This window comes from Halichoerus grypus, chromosome 1, assembly GCF_964656455.1.
Source record: "Halichoerus grypus chromosome 1, mHalGry1.hap1.1, whole genome shotgun sequence".
NCBI classification, from domain to species: Eukaryota; Metazoa; Chordata; class Mammalia; order Carnivora; family Phocidae; genus Halichoerus; species Halichoerus grypus.
The window spans coordinates 162,650,429-162,677,358 of NC_135712.1; the positions used below are offsets into that span (position 1 = coordinate 162,650,429).

Here is a 26,930-nt window from a genome sequence, read left to right on the forward strand (position 1 = left end):
ATGGGAGCTGAGGCCAAGCCACCCAGCTGGGAGGTGGCAGAGGTGGGATCCAAACCCCAGCCCGGGTGACCCCGAGTGGGCCCTCCCTGCCACTCTCTCCCTCCGCCCAGAGCGGCAGAGCTGGACGGAACCCCAGAGCTCATCTGGTCTGAGCTTCTCACTTCGCGGGTGGGAAAATGAAGCCCAGAGAGGGACAGTAGCTTGCTCAAGGTCTCACAGCAAGCCAGACAGCGAGCTTGAATTCCGACCTGCACCCTTGGGGAGTCCAGCCTTCCTCTGGTTGTTGGAAGGGTCGAATAAAGTGCCAGACGGGGAAGGGCTTTTGACTGCTCTGCCCCTGTCTGGAGGCAGGCTCTGGGGCACTTAAGTGCTGTGTGACCTGTGGACAAGCTGGCGACTCTCTGGGCTTCAAGATGAGGCTAGTAATGAAACCTGCCTCAAAGGGTTAGGGCGGGACCAACTAAGTACAGAAGTTACTGCACTTGGAATAGTGCCAGGCATACAGTAAGCACTCAATAAATGCTGGTTGGTGGTACTGGCCAAGGGCAGTTGAGCCAGGCAGGCCCTGAGAGCTTTCTTCTTGCCCTTTTCCAAAGCCCCTTTCTAGTTGTTTTTACTCACAGGGATGTTGGCTGTCCAAGAATTCTGCTCCAGCAAGGGTTCCTGCGCTAGATAGTTGGGGTTCAGGGCTCCGTCACCCTCCATCAGTGTCTGGTACCTACGTGGGCCCCAGAAGTGCCCTGCAGTAACCTGGCCCTGCCCCCAGCCCCCAGCACCACGGACACGTTAATCCTGCTCTCTGGGTGTGGGTTTCCTCACCTGTAAAATGGATACACTGGCTGTGTAGTCATTCCTTTCTGGTCCCCTGGTCCCCAAGGCCCTGAGGGAGTCAGGGGCTCTGCGACCCAGTCTTAGCGTTTCAGGTGGTCAACAGGAAATTTCTGTATGTGCTGCGTTGGGGAAGTGAAAATGCCTGGTGCCTTTGCTCAGAACAAGGTGGTTACCCTCCACGGGCCCTGACTACAGCTCCCGTGCCCTGGGAATGACGCAGGCAAGTCTCCGAGCCCTGCTGAGCTCCCGTTCCTCCTCTGTCAGCACGGTGGCCAGCACGCCAGTTTGCGGGCTGCGGTGAGCATCAAGTGGCCTTATGCCTGGGGCGTCCTTGCTCGGCCAGCGCCCTGCTGGAAACACCAGCATCTCGCCGTCCATTCAGAGCCACACACCTCTGAGCTCTTCCCAGGCATGAACCCTGCCTGGAAATGCCTCACAGTGAATGGAAAGCTAGGGAAAAATCCATCCGAGAGAACCGAGGGCACAGGATATTTGGAGACCAGCGCTTTCGGGAGAGGAGAAGGAGAGGAAGTAGGGCAGGCCCTTGGCGATGGAACAGCCCATCCTGGGTCATCTCTGGGTCCCCACCTCCAATTGACCTTGGGCTGCCCGGGATGTGCTGTGTGATCCAGGGAGGGCTGTGGGGCCTCCCACGGCCCCAAGTAAGTTGGGGGGGGGCCCTTCCCGGTCTCCTGGCCAAGGGGCTTTAGAAGCTTCATTTCCTCCCAGGAGTTCTGTGTGCACTTCCTACAAAATCAGTGTCGACAACAGGCCCCATTTCTTGAGCACCTACGTGCCAGGCACTGTTTTGATGGTGTTCCAAATATCATCTCATCGAATCCTCACTTCCCCTCTTGATGGAGGTCTTCTATTACTATTGTCTCCATTTATACATAAGGGAATAGGCCCAGAGGTGAAGCATCACGTCCAAGGTCACACAGCAAGCGAGGGGACAGAGCTGGGGTTTGAACCCTCACCTAACTGATTCGTAACCCTAAGAGTCATACTAACAGTTGTAATGTTAGCTAATACGTAGTGTCACCTGCCGACCATGGGGCTAAGCCTTTTTCATATACACTTGATAATTGACACTCTTATTTTGCATTTTCCTTCTTCACTCATTAGAAATGTCTGTTCCGGGGACATGGGTGGCTCAGTCGTTGAGCATCTGCCTTCGGCTCAGGTCATGATCCCAGGGTCCTGGGATCGAGCCCCATGTAGGGCTCCCTGCTCAGCGGGAAGCCTGCTTCTCCCTCTCCCACTCCCCCTGCTTGTGTTCCCTCTCTCGCTGTGTCTCTCTCTGTCAAATAAATGGGTAAAATCTTAAAAAAAAAAGAAAAAGAAAAAGAGAAAGAAATGTCTGTTCCATGAGGGCAAGGATTTCTGTCTTGTCCACCACTCTATTTCCAGGGCCTAGATATTCAGTAAATATCTACAGGATTGTTTTCATTGAATCTCAGTAAATCTGTGAGGTAGGTACTGGTATTATACCCAGGTTACAGGGGAGGCAACTGAGGCCCAGAGAGGTTAAGCAACATGCGCAAGGTCACACAGCAAGGGAAACAGCACGCTCGGCTCCAGACCCCTGGCCTCGGGGAGAATGCTTGAATTTGACAGCAGCGGTTGATGCCGGGTTTCCCCTGAATCACTCTCTGCCCTCACAGGTCGTCTACTTCACGGCCACTTTCCCGTTCGCCATGCTCCTGGTGCTGCTGGTCCGTGGACTGACGCTGCCCGGGGCAGGCGCAGGCATCAAGTTCTATCTGTACCCCGACATCAGCCGCCTCGAGGACCCGCAGGTACCGCAGGGCAGCCCGTCCTCCCTCCCACCCAGGGCCAGGCAGGGCAGGGTGCGGGGAAAGCTAGGCCGGCAGCCTTGGGGGCACAAATCGAGTGGGGCCATCAGCGCCCAGTACTTTTCCGCTGGGCTGTGGCAGGTTGTCTAGCATGCTCGTGGGCCTTTCCAGCTGTGTGTGTATCTTTCCATGTGGGGGACTGCTGAGGCCAGCCACAGTCTCCTTCGGGCGCTGTGCCAGGGAAGGGGGGAGAAGTCTTTTTAGGAGCTAGTCTCCTCCTTGGCCCTGGTCTCTGCCCGCAGCGGCTGGGAGGGCGGCATCGTGGGGCGGGGAGCTGGCCCAGGAGCGCTGCTAGCTTCCTTGGCTGACGTTGGAATTCAGAGTGGGTACTGAGCTCTTGGAAGGTCGAGGGGCAGATACTGAACGCCCAGCTCCGGGCACTCGGCCACGTGACCGCAAGGGGTTGGAGAAAGCCCTGGGATGTTTTATTGGCCCATTTGAGGACCTTTTGTCTCCAGGATCCTCAGCCTTCAGGTGGCCTTCCAGGTCCTGTGCTGCTTTGGTTCTCTTCCTCACTGCCCTCTTGCCCTGGGCAGGATGGGGGGGCCGGGGCGGGGGCTTGGCCAACATCAGAGGACAACTGGGAAGGCAGCTTTGTGGCCCTCCGGAGCTGCTGGATGAAGGTTCTGGAGAGCAGCTTTGCCTGCATAATCCGTTAGGGAATTCCTCCCCGCTCCAGACAATAGCAATTACAGTCATGATAGCAGCCTTGACTTAACGGTCTTACCACGTGTCTGCACTGGGCTAAATCTTTACTCTTAGAACCTGCGTAATAGTGCAGCAGAGCCCATTTTACAGATGTGAAAACTGAGGTTCTGGGCGGGAGTCCTCTTGCTCACAATCATTTCATGGTTGGAATTCAGATCCATCTGCTCCAAAAGCCTTTCCTCATAATCCTGATACTGAGTGACTGGGGGTTTCTTCGACTTCTGGGCTTCCTTGCAATTCAATATTGCCTTGAAAGACACCTTGGATTCCAGCACGAATGCTCTGATTGCAGTCGAGAATCTGCACGTTTTGAGGTGCAGTCCTTCAGGTGGCCCGGAACCCGCACCGTCTCCTCCAGGAAGCTGGCTCTAACTGGCCCCTTCTCTCTCTCCTTGCCACCCCCACCCAAACCCCCATAGGTGTGGATTGATGCTGGGACCCAAATATTCTTCTCCTATGCCATCTGCCTGGGGGCCATGACCTCTCTGGGGAGCTACAACAAGTACAAGTACAACTCGTACAGGCAAGTGTCACGCCAGCGGGCCCGGTGGACCTTAGAAATGATGATGTTTAAAGAAAAAAGAGAAGAAGTAGGGAGCGTGGCTTCCTTGTGTTGTGAATTAACTTGCTCCCTGACATATGTGTAACTTAGGGACTGTATGCTGCTGGGATGCCTGAACAGTGGTACCAGTTTTGTGTCTGGCTTCGCAATTTTTTCCATCCTGGGCTTCATGGCACAAGAGCAAGGGGTGGACATTGCTGATGTGGCTGAGTCAGGTATGGTGGTATTGGTGGCAGTGGTGGTGGGCACTGCCACCTAGTGTGTAAGCCGAGTACTGCAGGCATGAAGCCAGACCCCAGGGGGCTTTGGGGGGGGACGAGCCTGGTTTCCGAAACGGACCCCCCCCACCAAGATGTCCCCAAAGTATCAAAGAGTACAAAAGCTAAATTTTAAGCACTTTCATTGCAATTTGGCCCAAGGGGCTGCAGAAACGTGGGGGTTGGTTAAGTTGGGGACTATTTAGCTACTTTTGTGTGGTCTTCCCTCCCTCTCCTTCCCCCTGCAAACTCCTGGTTTCAGCAACAGAAACCACTTTCCTAACTCAGGCCCAAGCCAGCCACCAGTCGGCATTCCATCACCACCTTCTCAGCTTTGGTTTCTGTATTTTGCACTTTGCTCCCAGCGCGCTCCCTCTAGCAAACCCATTCATTCATTCCACCGATGTTCTTGATTAACGGAGTCTGCCCTGTGTCAGTCACCACCGTAGGCGGCGGGTGGGGGAGAGACAGTGGGCATGCCGGCCGCCCTCTGGGACGGTGACAGATCCAATTTGGGGGTAGGTTGGGGGGGACAGTGTCACCCCCTCAGGGTGTGGGCCCTGTTGGTGGGGTGCTCCTTCTGGAAGTAGAGGAAAGAGTCTTAGAATGATGGACTCTGTAAAGCCTGGGATCCCAGGCTGGGATCCTGGAGCTCCAGCAAGGTGGCTCTGGAACCTGAATATGATGAGGTCTTCGGTTGCTAGAATCCTAGAGCCTCAGCACCGCAGTATTCTAGGACTTGCCCTGGATGTTCTAAGTCCTAGAACCGCAGCTATATAACTGCAGTGGTTTGGATATGGGAACAAGAACCATAGGCTCCCAGGATCCCCAAATTCCACCTTTGCCCCTTCTCCGCCTCACTCCTGTCCTGCCCATTCACTTGGCGGGTGGTCGTCAGCTGCGTGCAAGGTTTGGTTATTTTGTACACGTCCTCTGCTGCACCCGGCCTCCTGATTTCTCACGACCTCTCTGGGACCACATGGAGGCAGGTGAGGGTCCTGGGCAGAGGCTTCTCTCAGGCCCAGAGGAGAGCCTGATGTCCTAACTCCAGGGACCACCATGGACCAGAGTCAGATGCAGCTGGAGCCCTTGCCCTCGTGGGAAACTGGGCGGTGTCCTGGTTCCTCAGCCACAGCACCCTAGCGTTCGGGGTCAGGGATACCTCAGCCTTGTGCATGTAGACGTCTGTTCTGCAGATGAGGAGACCAGTGGCTTGAGAGCAAGGACCTTGCTCGGGCTGGTAAGGGTCCGAGCTGGAGTCTCCTGGACAGGCCCCTCTGACATGAGGACCTCCCCCACCTCCTGCCTCCCCACCCACCCTGGACGCACGTAACAGCTCTGGTCTTCCCTGTGTGAGAATGCACCTGAGCTCCTCTGACCTTCTCTGACCTCCGAGCCCGTGGGCCCTGCTTTCATCCTCACTTAGCGAAGATGTTCTCTGCCACCCTCACCCCCCCCCCCCAGTGTTGCAGGACAAGGGTGGCAAGTCCACAGCTCAGCCCCACGCATCTCTCCACTGCCCCCAGTCCCAGACCCGACCGTCAAACATAGCTTTCCTACCCCAAGAGGCTGGCCAGAGACTGAGGACACAAAGTAATTCCAGAAAGGTCCACACCCACTTGGGAGTGTGACAGTTCCAGGGACGAGGGGGAGACAATTTGCAGCTCCTTTGCAGTGCCTTTTTTCAGTCGAGGGCTTACAAACCAGTTGTGATTGCCAGGAGTGTGGACTGAATTTGGTGGTGGGATAAAAAAATAGATATTTCTCCGTGGACAACTAGGTATTTTTATATCTGTCTATATCATCACCCTAAGTTGTTTTCTTCCTCCTGTCCACTTCAAACACCTTGTCGTTTATTCCCCACGGTGATGTCTGAACAGCTGACACATCAAGGATGATTATTTCTCTAATAAGCTTTTAACAAGCACCATATTGAGCGAAGTGCATTTGAACCAGATGATTATTTAGCCGAACGGAGTGCACACGGCGCGGGCAGGGGCGCGTTCTCTGCTCGCCGAGAGGCCTGCGTTGGTGCTCGGAGCGGCTGCGTTCCTTCACATGGACTTCTCTCTCTATAGTTCACCGTGCGCTTTTAGAGAAAGATGCTCAGACCCTCTCCCAGAGGCTGGCTTGACAAAGGCAAAACTGAAATACAGAAACGAGCGCGTTGAGAAAACCTCCACCAGGCCCCAGTGGGCGGCGGGTGGCGGGCGGCGGGCGGCAGGTGGGGGGTGGGGGGCCCCATTTTACATCTGTCTCGCAGTCGGCTGGACTCGAATCCCCACGCACTGATGCCTACCAGTCGGGCCAGAGCTGGCGTGGAGGGGGCCCCGTGGGCCCCAGCCGAGGTGCCCACGCGGCTTCTGTTCCAACTTGGGCTTTGGGGTTGGTACAAGCGCCCCTTACCCCACTTCTCGTGGGATTTTCTACCGTCGCAGTGTGGGGACACCAGGTCACAGGCGGGTTTTCCTCAGTCGGGTAGACCCGGGCCAGTAGGAGGGCTCGCCCCTGCCTGCCACGGTTGTGGTTCATGCCCTACGGTGTGGTTTCTGGCTCCAATTTATTTTACAGTTTTTTTGTTTTTGTTTTTGTTTTTCATTCTTAAGCCAGTCCTTGGGTTTCTGATATCTGCTCTAAATATCCTGCCCTCTAGCCCTTTTTTGTCTTCACATTTCTTGACCTTTTTAAAATTTATTTATTTATTTATTTATTTTTAAGTTGTGGATTTTACTTTATTTTTTCAGCCCCTTTCAGGCCTCCTTTCTTTTGCTGCTTCCTACCGCCTCTTGCACCTGCGGGCCTCAGTTATGGTTCCTCCCCCTGGCTTCTCCCCTCAGGCCCCCTGTAGATGGGAGGAGACCTTTCCCTCTGTCTCTGGAATGTTTCCAGTCAGAAAGGTGCCCCCTAAGCTGGCGGGGCTCCCATCTCCCACACCCTGCCTCTGCCAGAGTCCCCTCTTTAGAAACCAGAAGCCCTTTTCTAGGGTAGTGGTTTCAGCATCTGAGAATCTGGGCACAAGAAGGCTCCTTGGGAGGCATTTCTGGGATCCTGCCCCTCACTTCCCAGGTGGGGAAACTGAGGCCCTGCAGGGGCACTTGGTGATGTAAAGAGGAGATGACGGATGGTCTCCTGAGCCTGGGGTCTTGCCCTGCGCACACCTCCCTTCAGCTTTGGGCCTTGGCTGTGGCGTTGCTCAGGTGGGGTGCGCAGATGCACCCCTGAAGAGATCTGTACTCTTTCACAGTGTTTCAGTCATTAACTCAGAAGTCGAAAACTTTTCTTTGCAAACGGGGGCTTCAGTAGTTCAGATAACCAGATCTTTCCCCCTTTGCTTCCTTCCAGCAAATGTTGGCGTGGTTGCTCTGATTTGGGGGAGGGGGGCTCCTTTTTCAAGCCGGTAGACTTCAGTCCCAGTCCCGAAACCCAGGCTCCCTGGGACTCCCAGTCCCAGGCTCAGTCCCATTTCCCTCTCCTAAATGCCCGGTGCCTGCCAGATTCTGTGAGGCCACGGGTGCTGCTGCCTAGGAGACAGATGCTAAAACGGGGCCCCGCCCGAGCCCCAGCGCGCCCTGTCCGAAAGGGAGGCAGGCCTGGGCGCTTCCCCCAGGCAGGAATTCAGACCCGGCTCCTCCCTGCATTTGGGGTTTGGGACACCGCCTCAGTCCCGAGTGTCTTTGTGTGAGCTCCAGTGCTCCAGGGGGCTCAGTCACTAATGTGCCCCCCCTCTGCCCCTCCCCATTCTCTCTTCCCTCTAGGGCCTGGCCTGGCCTTCATTGCCTACCCAAAAGCCGTGACCATGATGCCGCTGCCCACGTTTTGGTCCATTCTCTTTTTTATTATGCTTCTCTTGCTTGGACTGGATAGCCAGGTAGGTACGGGTCGAGGGGACGCCGTGGGGAGGGCTCACCCGTGGGGAACGGGGTTCTGGGAAAGCCCCCTTCAGCGTGCCATGTGTGAGATGGTCACCCCTTTCCCACCCTCACATCAGACTTGCACCAGCTGCAGCCAGCGAGGCTTCCTCTAGGACCCCGGGGGGTGGGGGTGAAGAGACCTCAGGGCAGCAGGAAGAGGACCTTTGGCCCAGAGTTCGAGTCTTAGACCCCAGCCAGGGGGAAACGGACACTTGAAGGGTGTGGTCAAAACGAAGCCATAGACAGGAAGTAGAAGGACAAGACCAGGTGGTGATGATGTGTTCCCACGGAGGGTCCCGTGGGGGCCCATGAGTGATGCGGCAGATAGGCAGTTCGGGGCGGGGACGACAGTCACGGCCCAGGCCGTCCCTGCTTGTCCTAGTGCAGCCAGAGAGGCCTAAACCGCACCTGGTGTTCAGTGAGGCCTGGAGCACGGGAGTTGTTCCCCATGCAGTGAAACTGTGATCCTCCAGTGCTCGGTGAACAACTAAGCACTGGGGTGCCTCGCTCAGACCCGCCCTGTCCTCTGGCCCTCCTGGCTTCTGCCCTCCCACGGCAGGACTCCGTCGTATACCCACCACCTGCGTGTGGCTGTTTCCCTGCACGTCTTAACCCCTACATCCCATCCCTCCAGGGCTCAGGCCTCCGGTGTGTATGTCAGTGAGAGCCAACCAGAGGCCGAGTCTGGCTTTGGAGCCACAGCTGCTGTGTGGCAGCGGGCACTTTTCCTCCCCTGTCTGAGACTCAGTTTTCTCATCTGGTAAATGGGTGTGATTATACCTCCACTGCCTTGTATGAAATACCAGGCACAGTGCCTGATACAGAGCAGCTAGTGGTGCTTGGAGGACAGTAGAGTGAACTCCTGGACACGTTCCCCTGGAGATATGTGTATTCACCTTGGGGGTGTCTCAAGAGGACAGTTTAGAGCACGGGCATGACTCCAGGACCGGGGAGTTCGGGTATGCAGGGCGGGCTGGTGGTATGCCCAGACCAGAACCCTACAAGCCGTGCCACCCGGGGGGCCAACATCTGAAAGGGTGGCGTTTTGCCATCTCATGTTGTCTGGGTCTCTGGCCGCCTCCTGGGAGATCTTTGGTTAGCTGGGACCTGTGAGAGGTGAGGCCTGCTGCCAGGTCAGGAGGGCTTCACCACCTACCTGTGGGCAGCAGCCTCCGTACCAGGGCCCAGGGTGGGTCCCTGTGGACTCCGAAGCAGGTAGGAGGAGCGTCTTAGAAGGTCGAGCAGAGGAGAGGAGGCCGTCTGCCAGCGAGGTCAAGAACAGAGCGAAGGACTTGGCAGGATGGGGATCAGGATTAGCAGAGAAGACAGAGTGGAAACATTTGGGAGCCTGAAAACAAAATACTTGTGCAGTTGTTGGTGGGCTTGAGCTGTATAAACAGCAAGAGGACTCCATTAATCATCCCTCGTTAATGAGTTTGGCCTTCGGAGGCCCCAAGCAAATGGCTTTTATAACTTCTTCCAAAGCTCTAAGTGAAAACAAAAAACAAAAACAGAGAGAGGTTAATAAATGACAAAGCATGACATCTCCATGGGCCCCAAATGGGCCTCTTGGGCTGTGGAAGCTGCTTCCTGAGTGAGCAGAGGTGGTTTATTCATTAGGTTTTTACCCTGGGAGGCAGGGGGGGCCTGGCTGGGGATCTGCACCTCTGAGCTAGGCCTCATGGCGGCCAACAGGCTCGGGGCATCGTGGCCAGCTCTCAAAGCCAGCCTCAGGGGGAGCTGGTACCCTTTCCGCTCAGAACATGAAACTCAAGGTTCAGAGCCCTTAAATGACCTGCCTGATTGATATACCAAGAAGAGCCTGATGGGGATTTGAACCCCAGGAGCTAGGGCATGATGTCTCGGGAGTCTGATGGCCTCCTTTGGAATCCCCCCTTTGCATCTATTTGCTGTGTGAACTCGGGGCCGTAGGGGAAGGTTTTGCAGATGCCGGTGACCGCCTCGTGCACCGTGAGTACAGTCGGAGCTCTGTCATGCGAGGCGTTCCTGGGGGCAAGGCTTCATGCCGGGCTTTTGATGTACCTGCACGTGGCAAGATGCACGTAACGTAAAATGGACCATCTTAACCATTTTTAAGCATGCAGTGCAGTGGTGTTAAGTACATTCACGCTGTTGTGTGACCGTCACCACCCTCCATCCCCGGAACTTTCTCGTCTTCCCAAACTAAGCTCTGTCCCCATTAAACACAAGTTCCTATAGCTGGGCACAGCTGTTGCCCTGTCGAGCCCAGAAAACCGAGGCTGAGGGAGACAAGGACTCGGCCGAGGCCGTGCAGAGCTGGTTTAAGGAATGGGCTTGCCCCTGGGGCCACCCGTTCCCTGACCTGTTAATTCATCCCCCCGGCCTTACCTTGGAGTTCCCCCAAAATAGCTTCCTCCCATGGAAGCGCGGAGATCCCCAGGCAACCACAGGCAGAGGCCTCTCGCTGATGGAGTGTGACCCTTGCACGTAAAGGAAACGCCCTCCAGATGCCTAGCATCCGTGGGGAGCACTCTTTGGCTTAGGATCCATCGTACCATTGTGTATTTCTTGGTGAGGTGGAGGAGGGATGCCATGCGCCTGGAGGCAGACGCTTGCGCGAGAGAGCCAACAGCACCGGAGGAGGAGAGAGCTGGCCCCATCTCCCTGCACCTCACTCAGCCCCTGACTTGGGTTCACAGCAATCACGCTATTGCCAGTTTTTCTCTCATGATTTCACATCTTTCTCAACATCCCTGCTACTGAGTAGGCAAGATCCCCCGATGGTGCAGGGGAGAAGACTGACGCTTGGAGAAATCAGATCCCATAGCTGTTCAGTGAGAGAGGTCTGAAGAGGCTGGTGGAGCAGGACTGAGGGGTGGGGACGGCGTTCTCCAGAAAGGCAGGGAACTTGGAAATGAGGGGCTTGTGCTGGTCTTGACCCTGACTCACAGTGACACTGCTCCTTCCTGTCTTTAATTTCCCCATCTCAAAAAGGAAAGGACCTTTGTTTCTAAACTCCTTTTGAAGATTGATGTTTGAGCTGGTTTTCTGTAATTCCGTGGCAATTTAGGGTCAAAACCCCGCTGGCTGACACATCAATCAGAGGTCAAACCATCAGCCCCATTTCTTTGGGCCCCTTTCAAGAGCCTCTTGCTCATCTTTTCCCTGAATTCCTGGCAATGAAAAATCATTTTTCCAGCCCCTTTCGGCCATGAAAGGGATTTGCTCCTTGTTTGTATTCCTTGATCCTCCTGTGATGCATCCCAAAGGAGTTAAGTGGTTGGATTTTTCTTGTAGGAATGCTGGGGAAACATCCTTCCCAAATGCCTCTCACAGATGAAAGAACAGAAAGGTCAAGGTTTTAGCTTTTCAACTTTTAAAGGAATCTGACAGACAGGCCTTGGAGGGTGTGTTGGTTGGCAAGCAGTTTGGCTGTAGCTACCCAAATGTAAAATGCTTCTACGTGCCTTTCACCCCTGAAGCTTCACTTCCGGCTTGAGCTGCGATACCTACGCACCAAAGCTAGAGGGGGAGGAAGAGTCCTTGCCCAGGCCAGCAGCCGCAGAAGGCTGGAACCCATCCACTGGGCATCAGTCAGACCCATGACGATACGGGTCCACAGGACAGAGTTTTGTGTTGCCATTTAAAACAGAGGCAGCTCTCCGTGTAATGATATGGATCAGTCTCCAAGTTACATTGTTAATTGCAAAGATGGAAAGATTTAGAGGGATTGAGAATCATCCTAGCACATTACCCAAGGAGGGGCCCCTTCAAATGGGCTTCTTTCCCTTTGGGAGCCCAGGAATGGGTTCCTGGGGGCACGGTGAGCCCTTGGCTCACACATGTGGGCACTTGGATTCTTTCATGGATCCACAATCCCCACGGAGCTAAAACCCCACCGTGTGAATCTGTTGGGGAAAGTGGGGCCCAGACTTGCCCTGAGTTAGCCCCCTCCCCATTCTTCATGTGTCTGCTGGGCAGCCACACGTGCCTGGCCCATTCTGGGCACTCGAGGCACAGAAATGAGGGGACACTGCCCTCAGCATCAGAAAGGACCAAGACTGAAATGGGGGGAGGTGTTCGTGCCAACACATATTTTCCAGCCAGCGGGCTAAGGCGGAAGGTCAGCATTGGCTTCAGAGAAGAGGTCATTCTTGAGCTGAGTCTTGAAGGATGAAGGAAAGGCATTCTGGGGAGCTTAAGCAAAGAGACGGACGTGTGGGATATTTGGAGAACTGTGTGTGGCCCACTGTGGCTTGACCAGCAGGCAGGACTCCCCAGGCAGAGCCTACCAAGTCAGGTTTATACATTTGGACTTGACCCCCCAGGCTACTCTGCGCATGCTGGGGACTCTCTGAGCAGAGGGGAGGTGCTGGGCACCTGGGGCTCAACCACTCTCTTCTTCTCCGCAGTTTGTTGAAGTCGAAGGACAGGTCACGTCCTTGGTCGATCTTTACCCATCCTTCCTAAGGAAGGGTTTCCGTCGGGAAATCTTCATCGCCTTCGTGTGCAGCATCAGCTACTTGCTGGGGCTGGCGATGGTGACGGAGGTAGGTGGCTTTCTCACCTGGCACGAGGGACCATCCTCTCTGCAGGGTTCTTGGTGACCTCCATACGCTGCAAAGATCGGATCAGGGCTGGCCTGACCCCCGCCAGTGAAGGCAGTGGCTAGGCGGGAGGACCAGGACAGGGGGTGTCCTGGCCCCACCCAGTTCAGGGATCCCACCCTGCCCAGGGGACCTGGCCTACACTGTGGGCAGCAGGAGGCAGCTCAGGACCCAGCAGTTGACCCAAACTCCCGGGCCCTTTCTCCTGTTACCGTGGCAACACCATGGCCACCCCCTGCCCTCTGTCCCCCCTTCCTCCCAGGAGGCCTGGGGGAGAGGTACTTGAGCTGAAATCCATTTTAATAGCAGCTCTCTTCATCCGTGACTGTGCAGTGGCCCTTCTCAGGCCTGGGGGGAGGTGGAGACGTTCGAGAGGGTAAATGCAGACCTCCTGGTAAACACTGCAGGCAGTGCTTGGGCCTGTCTGGTTGACCGGGAGTGTGCGCTGTTCAGAGGATGGGCAGGGGCCACAAGGAGGATCCATCTAAATGGGAAGAAAGGAGCAGAGAGGAAGGAAGCCGGGAGTGTCTAAGGCAACAGTGGATCAGCTGTCTAAGAAGAGGCAGGCGAGAAAAGAAAGAGATTCTTGTGCTAAATAATAAAAGCATGGAAGCCTGGCATAGCCTGCTGTCTCATGCGCCCCTGCCCACCCACCTCCCCACATTCTCCAGCAAATTGCTGCATTTGCCCCCAAACTCAATTTGGGTTTCCCATCCCCACTTTTTCCTACTGGAAATACAAATAAATGTTTCCCTAAGAGTGCCTCTAAGGAACACACACACACACACACACATGCCAAAAGCAGATCATAGGTCCACACCGAGCAGCTCAGTATCACTGAAGTATTCTCTGCTGGCCCCAGTTAGTTTTCAGCACCTCCTTTGGAAGCAGGCTTCAGGAAACCCATCATTTTTGCTAAGGAAAACATGTTTTGTTTTCATTTTTCTGTGTGTGTGTTTTAAAGATTTTATTTTCTTAAGGAATCTCTACGCCCAACGTGGGGCTTGAACTTACAACCCTGAGATCAAAAGTCACACGTTCCACCGACTGAGCCAGCCAGGCGCCTCTGAGTGTGTGTTTTTAATTAAATTTGTCAAACATGAAGTTGAGCATCTTTTTACACATGTGTCTGGTCATCATTTTTCTCTTGGGTTTTTTCTTTCTTAATGATATGCCAAAGCTCTTTATATATTAAGGGAGTTGGATACCAAATAGCAAGCCAACATTCTCTGGTTTTTTTCTTCACAGGGTGGCATGTATGTGTTTCAACTCTTTGACTACTATGCAGCTAGCGGTGTATGCCTTTTGTGGGTTGCATTCTTTGAATGTTTTGTTATTGCCTGGATATATGGTGAGTACAGATTGTTGTATATCCTTCCTCAAGTCTCTGCTTTGGGTGTCTGTATTTAGAAGCTTCCAAAACAGAATTCTCAGGGGAATTCATTCTGAGTTGAACACAAAGGCCTTCCCTATCTGGACTTTTCCCCTCCGGACTGCCCCTTCCCTACAGAAATAATACCATCGTGGCCGCACTGCGTGTTCTCCCCTTGCTGAAGATGCAGGGTATGACTGTATGTTTTGACAAACACAGAATTCGGCTATGCAGGGGTCTCCCTATGATTTACTGCTCTGGGATCCAGGCATGGTCCATTTCAACCCTCTTGAGACCTTGGATTGGCCACACCAGGTTTTGGGGCTTGTCTAAGTTTGCCTGAAAAATATAGGATGCCCAGTTACATTTGAATTTCAAGTAATTTCAGATAAACGCCTGCCACCCTTGGGTCTTTGTGGCGTCGAGTAGCAGGGATCTGGAGCAGACCCCAGGGACCCCCTCATGGCCCTTGAGCCCCTTCTGTGCAATTCAGATGCTAGTGTTGGACACTGCGTGACCATCTGTCTACCTCTGTCTCTCCTAGGCAGCGATAACCTTTATGACGGTATTGAGGACATGATTGGCTATCGGCCTGGGCCGTGGATGAAGTACAGCTGGGCCGTGGTCACTCCAGTTCTCTGTGTTGTGAGTTCTGCCCTGCCTTTCTGTGGGTGCTAGCCTTTTCTCCTTGGGGCTTGACGTTCTTACCTGCTAACCCATCTTTCACTCAGCATCTGCCAAATGCTGGCCTCTGACAAGCCCAGCGACACCTCTGCCTGGGAGAGGTGGGGCCGCGGGCTGCTCCCAAAAGTTACTTTGAGATGAGTTTTGACGGATAAGTCAGGTTGGGCAGGAGGTTGTGTGCTCTGTTGTGGACCCCCTGAATTTCTCAACATGCCCCGATACACAAGCCCAGGATATACAGGATAAGAGCTGGTCAGGAAGAGAAAAAAGGAAGGGCATTCCTGGCAGAAGAACCAGCATGGGCAAAGCAAGGCATTCTGAAAGAGGAAAGTGTATCGGGGCATGTTGAGAAATTCAGGGGGTCCACAACAGAGCACATAACCTTTGCCCAAGCACTTCTGGGACTCAATGAGCTCAGTTTGGGTCACTGATTAAGTTGAGGGGCCTTTGGGATGTCAAATGGAGACAGGTCATAGACATTGGAAATGCGCTGTTTCCATGGCAGGGTGGGGGTTGTGGGAAGTCCCAGCAAAGAGATGCTACGGACTCTCCCAAGAACAAGGAAGCTTCGTCCCCACCCAGGACCCAAAGGCAGTGATGTGCCACATTCCTCTTCCCACCAGGGTTCCCTTGCCCGCCATCTTAGAATGTAGCTTAGAGCGTGCCCAGGCACCCCACTTCAAACTTCCACTCAGAGGCTCTTGCAAAAGGGAGGTCTTCTGCTTCCCTGTCATTGTTTGAAACCAGTCGTGAGCTTTGGAGCTAGCTGCAGGGGAAGACATCTGCTATGCCATTCTCAGCTCATACCGTGGGGAGTGCAAATGGCAGAAATGTTCCTTACATTTAGGAACCAGGTGCTGAGAGATGAATGGGATCCTCCCCTCAGTGACCCTGCTCCCAGGCCAGAATAAATCCATACTGCCCTTAACTCACTGTGTGGGACCTTAAGCAAGTCCCTTACCTGCCGGGGCCCCGGTTTACCCCATCATAAAGCAAGGACTCTGCAGTGGGAGGTGAGTGGCAGCTGACAACCTTAGGTTGTTACTGCTGCCCTTGAATATGGCTGTGGTCTTCTCATCTGACGTGCGTATTTTCCCCACAAAATTCAGTAAATTGTAGCAGCCAGGAACCACAATTGGCGAGTTATTGTTGGAGATGAATTTAGTTGGGTTCAAAGCCCTTGTTCTCGTCCTCACTTGACGTTGATTTGTGAGAAACTCCTCTCACCACTCTGACCATCAGTTTCTTCCTCCTTTCCTCCCCGAGGAGTTGGATAGATCAGGGGTAGCCTGCATCCCCAGGTGGTAGGATAAGGTCACCCTGGTGGAAAGAGGAATATGAATGGGCAGGTACCAAGCTTCCTGGTGCTGGGAGAGCCTAGAGCAGCCCTCTTCTGGGCCTCTCCCTGTCTAAGCTACACCCCACCTTTAGGGACAGGAACAACAACAGGGCCAGGCATACAGTAGACGCCTAATGGGAGACATCTGCAGCCTAATGCTCTCCCTTGCCCCATCACTAATTTTGATTTCTGTAGATTTGTCTTCCCATCAAACCCCAGATATTAGGTAGTGGAGATTTAAGTCATGTTTACACTGTGGATGAATCTACGACAACCCTGGGTTATACACTGAGATGCTGGAATTCTGACAAGAAGCAGAAGTCCTGGGCCCTCCCAGCCAGCCTTATGTGCTCTTCTCAGGGAAATACGGACTTTGCATAGGCTTTTGGGCTCAGAGCTCACTGCACCCCACCATTCATGGATGCTGATAGCCACCGGCCTTTGGCATGGGCTTGGGGCTGGACACCCAACTGGGCAAGGCCCAGGTCCACACCAGGTCCTGGGAAGCTAGGCCTGGGGGTCAGGGATAGAGATGTGTGGGTGGCAGTTGGGGAAGCGGAGGAAAGACTTTCAGCCATGCAGTTAGTGTTTATTATGCACCCACTGTGTGCACCGGGACCTGCACCAGGTGTTAGAGAACCGGGGGAGAACAAGACTGACTCCCCACCTGTCCTCACTGACTCAGTTGGGTGGGGGAGTGTGTGCTGAAGAAGTAATTATAACCACATGCTTCCCGGGAAGGAAGAGGATGGGCACCTGACTGCGTCTGGGCAGGGCCTGGACAAGTAAGGCAGGACCATAAGAGCTAAATTAGGATGAGAAGATGAAGGGTGAAGGGCTCTAGTCAGAGAACAGCCTGTTCTAAGGCCCCGGGGCAAGTGGCTGAGGAGCTGGGAGGATTTCAGGGCAGCTGGGGTGTGGACATGGAAGAAGGCGTAGTGGGTAGGTAAGGGGTGGAGGGGCACAGCTCTTGGCTGACATTGCTGGCCGGGCTGAGGAGTTTAGATGGCGTCCTGAAGGCGATGGGAAGCCCCAGAACGGTCCTGAGCAGGGAAGCCACTTGATCAGATTTGCCCCAGGGAGGTCCTCAGGCAGCAGAGTGGAGAAGGGTATGAGGCCCCTCGGGTGGGGGCTGCCCTGGTCCCCTAAGCTCTGTGCCCCCGATGCCCAGGGCCCCCCCTAACTGTGCCATCTCTCCACAGGGATGTTTTATCTTCTCTCTCGTCAAGTACATCCCCCTGACCTACAACAAAGTCTATGTGTACCCCACCTGGGCCATCGGGCTGGGCTGGAGTCTGGCCCTGTCCTCCATGATGTGTGTCCCCTTGGTCATGGTCATCCGCCTCTGCCAGACGGAAGGGCCGTTCCTCGTGGTGAGCACATGGGGCCGAGGCTGGATGTGGGGGATGTGGGAGGGTGAGAGGGGGGAAGGGTGAAAGTCAGCTACCGGCTGCTGGCTGTCGGTTTGCTGTGTGACCTTGGGCACATCGCTGGCCTCTCTGGGTCCTGCACCCTTTGCCTGCCCTGTGGAGGGGTTGAGATTGTGGGCAGGCACATGGGGGAACAGGAAAAAAGAACAGTTCACGGGGACAAAGGCTCTGTGGTGAGGTTCGGAGCAGGGCTGTGGGCAGGAGGAGGAATTTGCCAGGCAGAGAATGAGACATGGAAGGCCGTGATGCCCAGTGCATTCACAGGCAAGGACGTGTGACAGCGCTTGGGCAGCAGTGACATGTTCTGGGGGGTGGGTGATGGCTCTGGACAGGTGACTGTGGTTTTGCATGCCAAGCTCGGAGCTAGGGCTTTATCCTGGGAGCAGTGGGGGCCGTGTTGCTGAAGCCATAAGACAAGAGACAAGGAGCCAGGAAGGAAGCCTGAGCTCCACCCAGAGGCCTTCTCTTACCCTGAAGCCAAGGTTTGGATAAGCCCAACCCATGCTGGTGTCCCCTTCCCCGCATCTGTGGGCCCGTCTGCTGCCGGAGACAGAACCTCAGGCCCCCAGGTCCCTGTGCCTGCCGGGCTCCCACCCCGAGGCTCCCTCCTTACCACCAACCCCTCAGAAATTTCTCCCAACAATACTGCAGATTCCAGGCTGTGGCAAAAGCTGAGGCTCTTTCCAAGAAATCCTTTTCTTAGAATCTCCCTTAACCTTTGGGCTTGGGCCAGCTCCAAGACTACGCTGTTTTGTTCTGGGCTGTTTTTATTGTTATTCTCTTAAAAATCTGGAGCCAGGATGTCCTGGGGCCCTGGCTCCCCCTTGGGCTGGGCCAGTTTCCTTGTGGGCAGGGGAATGGCCTGGAGGTGGTGGTGGTGGGGGGAGAGGGGCGGCCCTGGGCAGAAAGGGAGCAGCCTGCCCTAGACAGAGGAAGTAGGCGGGGGCGTGCCTGGGAGGAACACAGGCCATGAAGCCGGGGTCTGTCTGAGCCAGGACAGCCCTGGGGCCCTTGGGGGTTCCTGCAGCAGTGGACCCATTGTAATTTGTCAGGATACAGGGAAGGACCCCAGTGTTCAGCCAGAATACTGGTAGGCCCTATGATTTGTTAAAATCCTGAACTACTGGGTCTGGGGACAGATGGGTGATTGCTACGGCCCTGAGCCCTCCACATGTCCCCCGCTAAACACTCTATGCCAACCTAGCCCCTCCCTGGGAATTTCCAGAATGTCCCTACTACCAAGAAACTAAAGGGGTGATTGGGGTGCAGCAGAGGGTCTTGAATGCCTGTACTGATAGGTCAGTGCCCACAGCAGTTGCAGATTCAACCGTGGAGGGGAGACATCTAACGCTAACTTGTGTCCCTTCAAAGCCTAATCTTAAAATAGTGTTCCATCCCAAGTTTAGAGGTTTGATGAGAATGGGGTTTGTGTGGGGGAAGGAAGAGGGTGTGGGTGAGGCCTCCACTCAAACTTGCACCTACAAACCGGGTGGATAACCAAAGCCCCCTCCTCTGAAGGCATAGGAGCCCCCATCGATCTGTTTGCTGTGGGCCCCTCGACCTGTCTCCAGGCTGTGCTCCCAGCCATGAGCGTCTCTCTGAGCCAGGTTTGCAAACCCAGAGCTCTGTCCTGGGAGGACTCCAGTTCCGTCTGCACCTCCCATATACCTGGAGCCCCGGCTGGCCGCCTGGCGTTGTCTACCTCTTGTCCCATCTTCTGGGCGTGCACCTGTGCAGAGAGGCAATGTGGTGGAAGGGAGCTGAGCCTGCTCTCTGGCCGCCCTTCCATCCCTTGCCCTTTACCTGGGGCCTCCAGGCCAGCTCCCCCAGGACCAGGCAGGGAACCCAGGCGAGGGAAGCCATCAGGCAGGGCTGGGAGGGACCTGGAGAAGGTGATCCAGAGCTGCGGCAGGCAGCCAGGCCCTCAGCTCTGGCGTGCTGTGACCAAGAGGGGGTGTATGGCCCTGGGGTTGCCAGATCTTGCAAGTTTTTAAGAACAGATGGAAATCTGGATTTTCCAAGTGAAATACTGTAGCTTTTAATAAGCACCTTAAAAAAATTGTAATATACTTAAGTGGAATGTAAATGCCTGAGTAGAAAGGTTTCTTCTTCACGACTGCTTCCTACTGAAGTCTCTGAATGGACACTTGGCAGGAGGGGAGCTGGGAGTCAAGAGCCCTGAGCTGGCCACTGTTGGCTTTCTGGGTGTCCTGGGAAGGGCTCTCTGCCTCACTGAGTCCATGATCCGGCAACCAGCCAGGAGGACAAAACTCACCCTGCCCAAAAGTGATGGGATGATTCTCGTACAGTCCAACCTCTGGCTCCTCTCTGTCAGAAGCTGCAGCTCGGACATGAACAGTGGTCTCTGAGCCCTGAGCAGGGAGAACCGGATACCTACGGGGTGGGGAAGGGAAGGGACCCTAGTGCAAGAAGGCAGGAAATGCAGTTTCCAGGCAGCTGAGGAATTTGGAGTTTCTCCTTGGGGAAGGTGGGGGCCGCAGGAGGCTCACAACAGTTATCCAACCTCTGGCATACAGGTTGCAGAAACTCGGGCTGCTTTGCAAGTCAGAGAAGTCGGGGGATGGGAATTACAAGGAGGCGTATTTCAGCTCCATGGGAGAAAGAAATCGGAGCTGGGAGGTGTGAGTCCCCTGTCCCTGAGGTGGGCAAGCAGGGGTTGGCCAAGGGAACTACTGACAGGAATTCTGCGCTGATTCAAGGCCCGGAGGGACCTTAGAAGCACCTTAGTTCAACTCCTTCGTTTGCCAGTGGATGCCTTGGGGGGGCCAGAGAGGGTCCGAGTTCGCCAAAGGCCAGACAGCACACTGGCCCGACTCAGGGGGTGTAGACGGTCGTGGCGGAGCGGGGAAGCAGCCGCCTGACTTTCCTCTCTGCTCCCGTCCCCTTGCTTCTCCAGAGACTCAAGTACCTGCTGACCCCGAGGGAACCCAACCGCTGGGCCGTGGAGCGCGAGGGGGCTGCGCCCTACAGCTCCCGCCTGGCTGTGAACGGCGCTCTCATGAAACCGACCCACATCATAGTAGAGACCATGATGTGAGCTCTCGGGCGGACGGGCTGCTTCCCTGCTGTTTACTAACATTAGATTCTCATAGGACCAGGTTTACAGAGCTTTCTATTTGCACTAGGATTGTTTTTTTTAATTGTCACAGAAAATGTTACTCTGTGTGTGTGTGCGCGCGCGTATGTGTGTGTGTGGGGGGGTGTGTGTGCGTGTGGTATTGTGCGTATGTGTATTTTGTTTTGATTTGGGGATATTTTGTACAAAAAGAAAACCCACCGGCAGATGTCCGGGGCAAGGCAGAGCTTTCGTATTGAATTAGATGTATTTTATGGGAACTTGGTAAATTTCTCTTTGTATTTTTTTTTACGTATAATTATATATACATTTAGAGATTGTCATACACTTTTACCACTTGAATTGATCTTCTTGCCAGCAATAGATCTCGTTTTCAAAAGCAATTCTTCGGTGCTTGCGTAGCTGGCAGAAAGTTCTGCCCCTCAAAACACAGGGTGGGATTTTCCTGGACAGCAGACCCATTTTAAAGGTGTAGTACCTTCCCAACCTGGTTCACATAGAAGCATACAGCTGGGGAAGGGGAGGGCCCACGAGCTGGCCAGACCCAGAGGGGCTGGAGAAAGGAGGGCCACGAGAAGATGCTTCATTACACTTGTATTAGCCAAGAAGAGAGATGCCAAAATAATGAATCCACCCCTCACATCAAGGGACTGACTTAAAGCGGACAGATGAGGCCGGACAGCGAAAGTCTGATTCTCTAGAAACCGTTGCACCAGGAGCAAAATCCCACCTAATACTTTGAGATTGAGGGTGGATAGTCAGAAGGACCATCCGACAGATTGTCAGAACCATTCATCTGAGGGGGGGCCCGTCAAGAGCTCGCAGGAGGGCTTGGTGAGGATGGTGCCCCGACATTCAGGAGCCCTCAGGAGGCTGCCAGCACGGCTGCCGCCCAGGGCATCCCAGGTAGAGCTCTGAGGCCCGCCCAGCAGGAGCTGGCGGTCTCGGGGCTCCAAACCTCACACAGATGGGGCTGTTGCATTTTAATGGGGTTCTTTAACCTTAAAGAACCTGGCCGCTCCCCAGCTGACATCTCTTGCAGCTGTGTGGGGGAGAGAAGCATGATGTATTCGGTGAGGGACGAAGGGTGGGCCGGTGGACCAAAGGGTGTGGGCCCAGGCGTTCAGGGAGGCCTGGTGTCAGGGAGGGGTGCTTTTCTTTCCTCATCTCTACCCCTCAGCTCTGTCCTCATCTCCCAGAGGCTGGGAGACTCCTGACAAGCTCCCCGCCCAGGCTGCCCCAGCTCCTCGCTGGGAGTGCCAAGAGTGCTTTTGGAGGCTTCCCGAGTCTTGGATTCGGTGAAGTGCTCCCAAACCCTCCTCCCCGTTCGGGCACAAAAGCAGCCCTTGGTGACGACTCAGGAGGTGGTGAGGCCCTTCACGTCACAACCCCTGCAGTAGCCGGTGTTAGATGCACACTATGTGGGGACCGAGGAGAGGAGGTGAGGGAGCGTTTTTTTAGAAAGGTGGGATTGTTCGGGGGGCTGGCACCCCAGAACTGGTTTGACCAAGAGCCTGATTGAGAGTGGCATTCCCCTCTGAACCAGGAGGGAAGGTACTCCACCTTTAAAATCCTGACACGGACATGTCTCCACCCAAGCCCCCATTTGGACCTAAACTGTGCCATTTAAACTGTCACTTCCAAGTTCAGAGTCTAAACTAAACCGAAACATTGTCACTCAAAGATGACAGTGACTGCCTCGTGGGGTGTGGAGAGAGAAGTCCAGCTCGGGTTTTCAGAGCGGGGGCTCTCTGAATCCTGGAACCCTCTCCCCAAATTCGGGAGGGGAGGAGCCTCTGGTGTCCCCCTCCCCCGGGGCAGAGGCAATCCTGAACCTCTTCTCTTTGGCAAACATTCACATTTCACTGTTTCCAAAGCATATACTCTGCCAAACAATACCCAGTCCTATTCCAAACTGTTAACAATTGTGTGTTCCTTTTTTTCTATGTATTTATGGTTGCCACTGTGTCTGATTTTATTTTTGTTGTTTCCTAATTTTACTGAGTAGCAATGTGACCTATTTTCCTTTGTCTCATGGAACTTAGTAAACTAACCACTGTCGACGATTGGGGACAGGCGATGTGTGGGGATAAGGGGGGCTTGGCAAACTGTGGCTGCCTGGGCATTTGTGGTCATTTCAGGCTACAATATCTCCCCTCCGGTGAAAGGCTACAGTATTTTGGGTTGGTAGGCAAATTGCAACATTCTGGAAATGGCCTGAGAAAGGCTTCTTCCTATAAGATTCGCAGACCAAATTCTAGACCAAAGACACATGCAGACCAAGTCCCCAGGCCCTGCCTGGAAGGAAGGTCAGCCACTTTACCCAAGCCCACTCCTCGACAATCTCCCGGTGCACCTGTCTCCAGTTGGACCCTCTTGTCTACCCCCCCTTGCCCTTGTGTATCTGCAGAACTTGGCTCTGTGAGTACAAGGTGTAATGATGCGTGACTTTTATATGTCTCCACATAAAGGAAACTTGTCTTTGGAGCTCATGACTCTGGTCCTCCTGTCTCTGGAGAACAGGCATTCCGCCCGCTCTCTGCCTTGGGATGGGTCAGAAATTCTGGTGCCCCCACGTAGCCCAGTCTGCCGGCTCTGAGAAGGGATGCCAGGGAGATGGTTAAAGAACTTTTTGAGGCTTCAGAAATGGGTAAGGGCCTCAGGATAAATCTCACCCAGGGAGATGTCAGGGTCGTGTCAGTCCCTGCAGTGGACCGTCCTGCATGGTCAATGCCTCCCCATGAATGCCCTTGTAAAATGGGGGAAATGAGGTCCGGAGTGAGGAAGAGACTGGGCACAGAGAACAGGGACTGGAGCCAGACTGTCTGCAGTCAGTTCCAGCTGCTCCAGTTCTCCAAGGGGTGTGTGGCGAGTGGTGAGTGCAGCTCCCCATTGTTCTCCCTGAAGACCAAAGACGAGCCTTTATGAAAAAGGAAAGCGCTCTGTCCCCCAGCATTCAGGGACGAGGAGAGCAGCACCCCCACCCTCTCACCATCCTCGGGCCCGCCGGACCTCACACTGCGGCTCTGTGGGACGGGTGACTGCACCCAACAACCCTCTGAGCTAGGAATTGAGATCCCGATTGCATGTGAGGAAACTGAGGCCCAGTGAAGCCAGTTGGTGTACAAGAGGCAGAATCCCTTAGGCAAGATTTAGCCTGAGGCCATGCAGGACATTCCCAGGGAGCGAGAAGTGGCCTTGGGGGATTTCTGGGTGACACACAGCCCCCTCTCTGTACCTCTGTTCCCTCCTTCTCACCCCAGATCTCCCGCACACACACCCCCCCCAGAGAAGGTGGTGAAGCACAAGGGGAGTGAGCCAGCCTCAGCCTAGCACGGGGTGATCTGTGTCACCCAGGTGCCACCACGTAGTGGTCCATGGCCCAGTCGGGATCTTCCCAACACTGCCCTTCTGGACCAGGCAATGCTCTGGGCAGCCAGTGCTAAAGGCAGAGGTGCCTTCCTTACCCTCAAGCCTCAGACACAGGCCAGGAAGGATCCAAGAGAGACATCGAGGTCCCCTCCGGCCCGAGACCCCAGTGTCAGGCAGCCCCAGGCTGGGCTGTCTACGTGGATGCTGTAAATAGCACCGTGCAAAAATCCAACAAGCACAAACCAAACCAAGTCCCAGATATCAAAACTCAGAGAGGGGCGTGAGCAACCCGGAAGCCAGAGAACAGCATTTCCCTCGCCCCCAGCACCCTGTTGACGCCTGGCCCTCAGAACGCTCTTGTTTTAATAGGAAGCTGTGTTTCATTGTTCTCTTGTGGGTGTCACTGCAGACGTGTTCTGACAGTTCCCTGAGGGATGGAGCATCTTGTTATATATTTGGCTTCAAATTGAGATGTTGGCTCCATTTCTTTCTTTTTTTTTCCCCCAATTAATTTTCGAATCCCTAGCAACTGTGACTCTGTATTTAGCACAAGAGAAAGCTGAGAATGTGGGTCTTGCCTCCTTCCAGAAATATGTCTGGCTCATCAGGACTTTTTTTTAAAACTTCAAAATATTTTTAAGATATTTTAAACTTTTGTAAAAAAAAAATCAACCAACGAGACTCTTCTGAGGAGGAACATTTGTATCTGAATAAGATCCTTGGTGTGTAATTCAGTCTTGCAGTATACAAGCTTTTGTGTATAAATGTTTTATGATATGAATCCCTGTATTTTGCAGGGCTTTTCTTTTCCTCTTTTGCTTTTTAGATAAATATGTATATCGATATTTTAAATTCATCTTTGCTTTTTTTTAGAGGAGTTTGTAATCACCTTATAACATGAAAATAAACATTTCCTTTTTAAAATCCAACACGTGTGGGTTCAGTTTTGATGAGGCTCTCTTTCCTTCTGTGTGGCAAGCGCCTAACAGTTTACAGAGGCTTTCAGTTCTGCCCCAGGGTGCTCCCCAAAGGTGGTGTTGTCATCCATGGTCGGAGACGCTGAGGCAGAGGATCACAGAGGGGATGCAGTCAACTCCAGGGCACACAGCAAGTCTGTGAAAGCGTTGTCCTCCGACTCCTGAGTCTGCTCCGGCTGGTTCCACCAACACTGGGGACTGAAGCCCACCTGCCGCACACCCAGCCCTGCGGGGCCGCTCACATCGGTCTCCCGAGCCTCAGTTTCCCCACTTGGAATAAACCACTGCCCCTTTTGAGGCTTTGGGCTGATTAGAGGTGACGCACCAGGAGTAGTCACTTACTGACGCCCAAGCAGGGGCTTTCTGATTGCCAAGTCCAAGAATGGGGCAGGCTGCAGGGAGGGGTAAGCCCTAGAGGGATGCAAAGAGAAATCATGCCACAGACACTGGGGCCTCAGAAGAGAGGACACGCAGGACCCAAGAAAATAAGTGGTTGGCACAGACGTCCTCCGCCGTGGGAATCATGTACCCAACCCACTGTTATAGATGGGGAAACTGAGGCAGGGAGAGGGGCTCAGCCTCGCTGGGGTCACAGGGCAGGTCGATGTTTTGGGCAGATCAATGAGTGTGGGCAAGTTCAGGGGAGGCTGCTGGGTCCTTTCCCCAACTTCCCAGACCAAAGAAAGGTGTCTTGGTAACTCATTATTTATAGACAATGTTAGAATAAAATACCACTCCCCCAGCTCTGTTTCTGGCTATTAGCCTTTCTGATGGCCTCTGTCCACTTTCCTCCTCCCTGTGTGCCTTGGCCACATAACTTGTTCAAATTGTAGCTCCATCCTTTACTCCCCGTGTGACTTAGGGCAAGTTACTTAACCTCTCTGTGCCTCCTTTCCTCACCTAGAACATTGGGATGATAACAGAGCCACCTCTGAAGGCTGCAGGAGGACCCAGGGGATACTTGAAAAGCACGCAGAACAATGCCTGCACAAAGCAGGTGTGTAGGACGGGCCTCTCCTGGTCACGACCCGCCCACACCTCTCTCCCCCTTGCGGAAGGGCCCTGAACCTATCGCCCAGCCCTGGGAGGAGCCGCAGTGACCCATGCACAGCTCGCCTTTGGCTTCCCTGGCCCAGCCACGTCGTTGCCCCCAGCGTGGTCCAGCCAGGCTAGCACACCTCCAGAGATGGGGCGTGCACTCCATCCTGCATGGTTGATGGGAAGAAGCGCTCCCTCTGCCCACACAGAGCTGTGGTCCCCCAGGGAGGCCTGGCCATGACCTCAGGGCTCATCGTGTCCTGGCTGCCCTGTGAAGACTCAGGGCATCGATGGGGCCGCACCCAGGCTAAAGGGGCTCCATACAGCAGACCCACCACCCACCTGCCTCCTTGACTTCGCCCTGCTGACAGAACAAAATCCATAGTCCCTACCCAAACCCTTACCATTGGGCCCTGCAAACCTCCAACCTGGTCTCCCCACTCTGCTTCTGGGCCTCCTTTCTCTTCCTTGAACCGACCAAGCTCATTCTCACCTCCGAACCTTTGCACTTGCTGTGCCCTCTGCCTGGGACACTGTTCTTCCCGGTCTCCCCAAGGGACTCCTGTCTTGAAGGTCTCAGCCCAAATATCACCTCTTCAGAGAAGTCCCTCCTGACCCCTGAGCTAAAGCTCTCGCCCCCCACTTTATCCCCATGACTGGGTTTTTTTCACTGCACTCCATACCTCCTGAAATAATCCTTTACAATTTGCTCCCTTGTTCACTGTCTGTCTTCCACCGGAGAATCTAAGCCCCATGCAGGCGGGACCTCCCTCATCTGTCGTGTTCATGTTGTTTTCCCAGGGGCTGGAATGATGCAGAGCCCAAGCAGACCTTTAGAATGGATGAATTAATTGAAAGTAGGGAAGATGTCATAAGATCCAAACAGAAGTTGACTATTGCCAGCCTA

The 26,930-nt window shown here is 54.2% G+C and overlaps 1 protein-coding gene across 2 annotated transcripts in view; it reads left to right on the top strand.

Moving 5' to 3' along the window:
• Window positions 1-24,937, top strand: part of SLC6A6 (solute carrier family 6 member 6) — an 84,186-nt gene extending 59,249 nt beyond the window's left edge. For both annotated transcript variants that reach the window (XM_036073651.2, XM_036073653.2), the window contains 9 exons: window positions 2,496-2,630; window positions 3,815-3,918; window positions 4,048-4,172; window positions 7,970-8,082; window positions 12,520-12,657; window positions 13,963-14,065; window positions 14,631-14,731; window positions 17,312-17,482; window positions 20,457-24,937. In XM_036073651.2, the coding sequence (XP_035929544.1) occupies window positions 2,496-2,630; window positions 3,815-3,918; window positions 4,048-4,172; window positions 7,970-8,082; window positions 12,520-12,657; window positions 13,963-14,065; window positions 14,631-14,731; window positions 17,312-17,482; window positions 20,457-20,597 (1,131 nt within the window). In that variant the 3' untranslated portion in view covers window positions 20,598-24,937. The remainder of the gene's footprint in view (window positions 1-2,495; window positions 2,631-3,814; window positions 3,919-4,047; window positions 4,173-7,969; window positions 8,083-12,519; window positions 12,658-13,962; window positions 14,066-14,630; window positions 14,732-17,311; window positions 17,483-20,456) is intronic.
• Window positions 24,938-26,930: the final 1,993 nt, after the last annotated feature.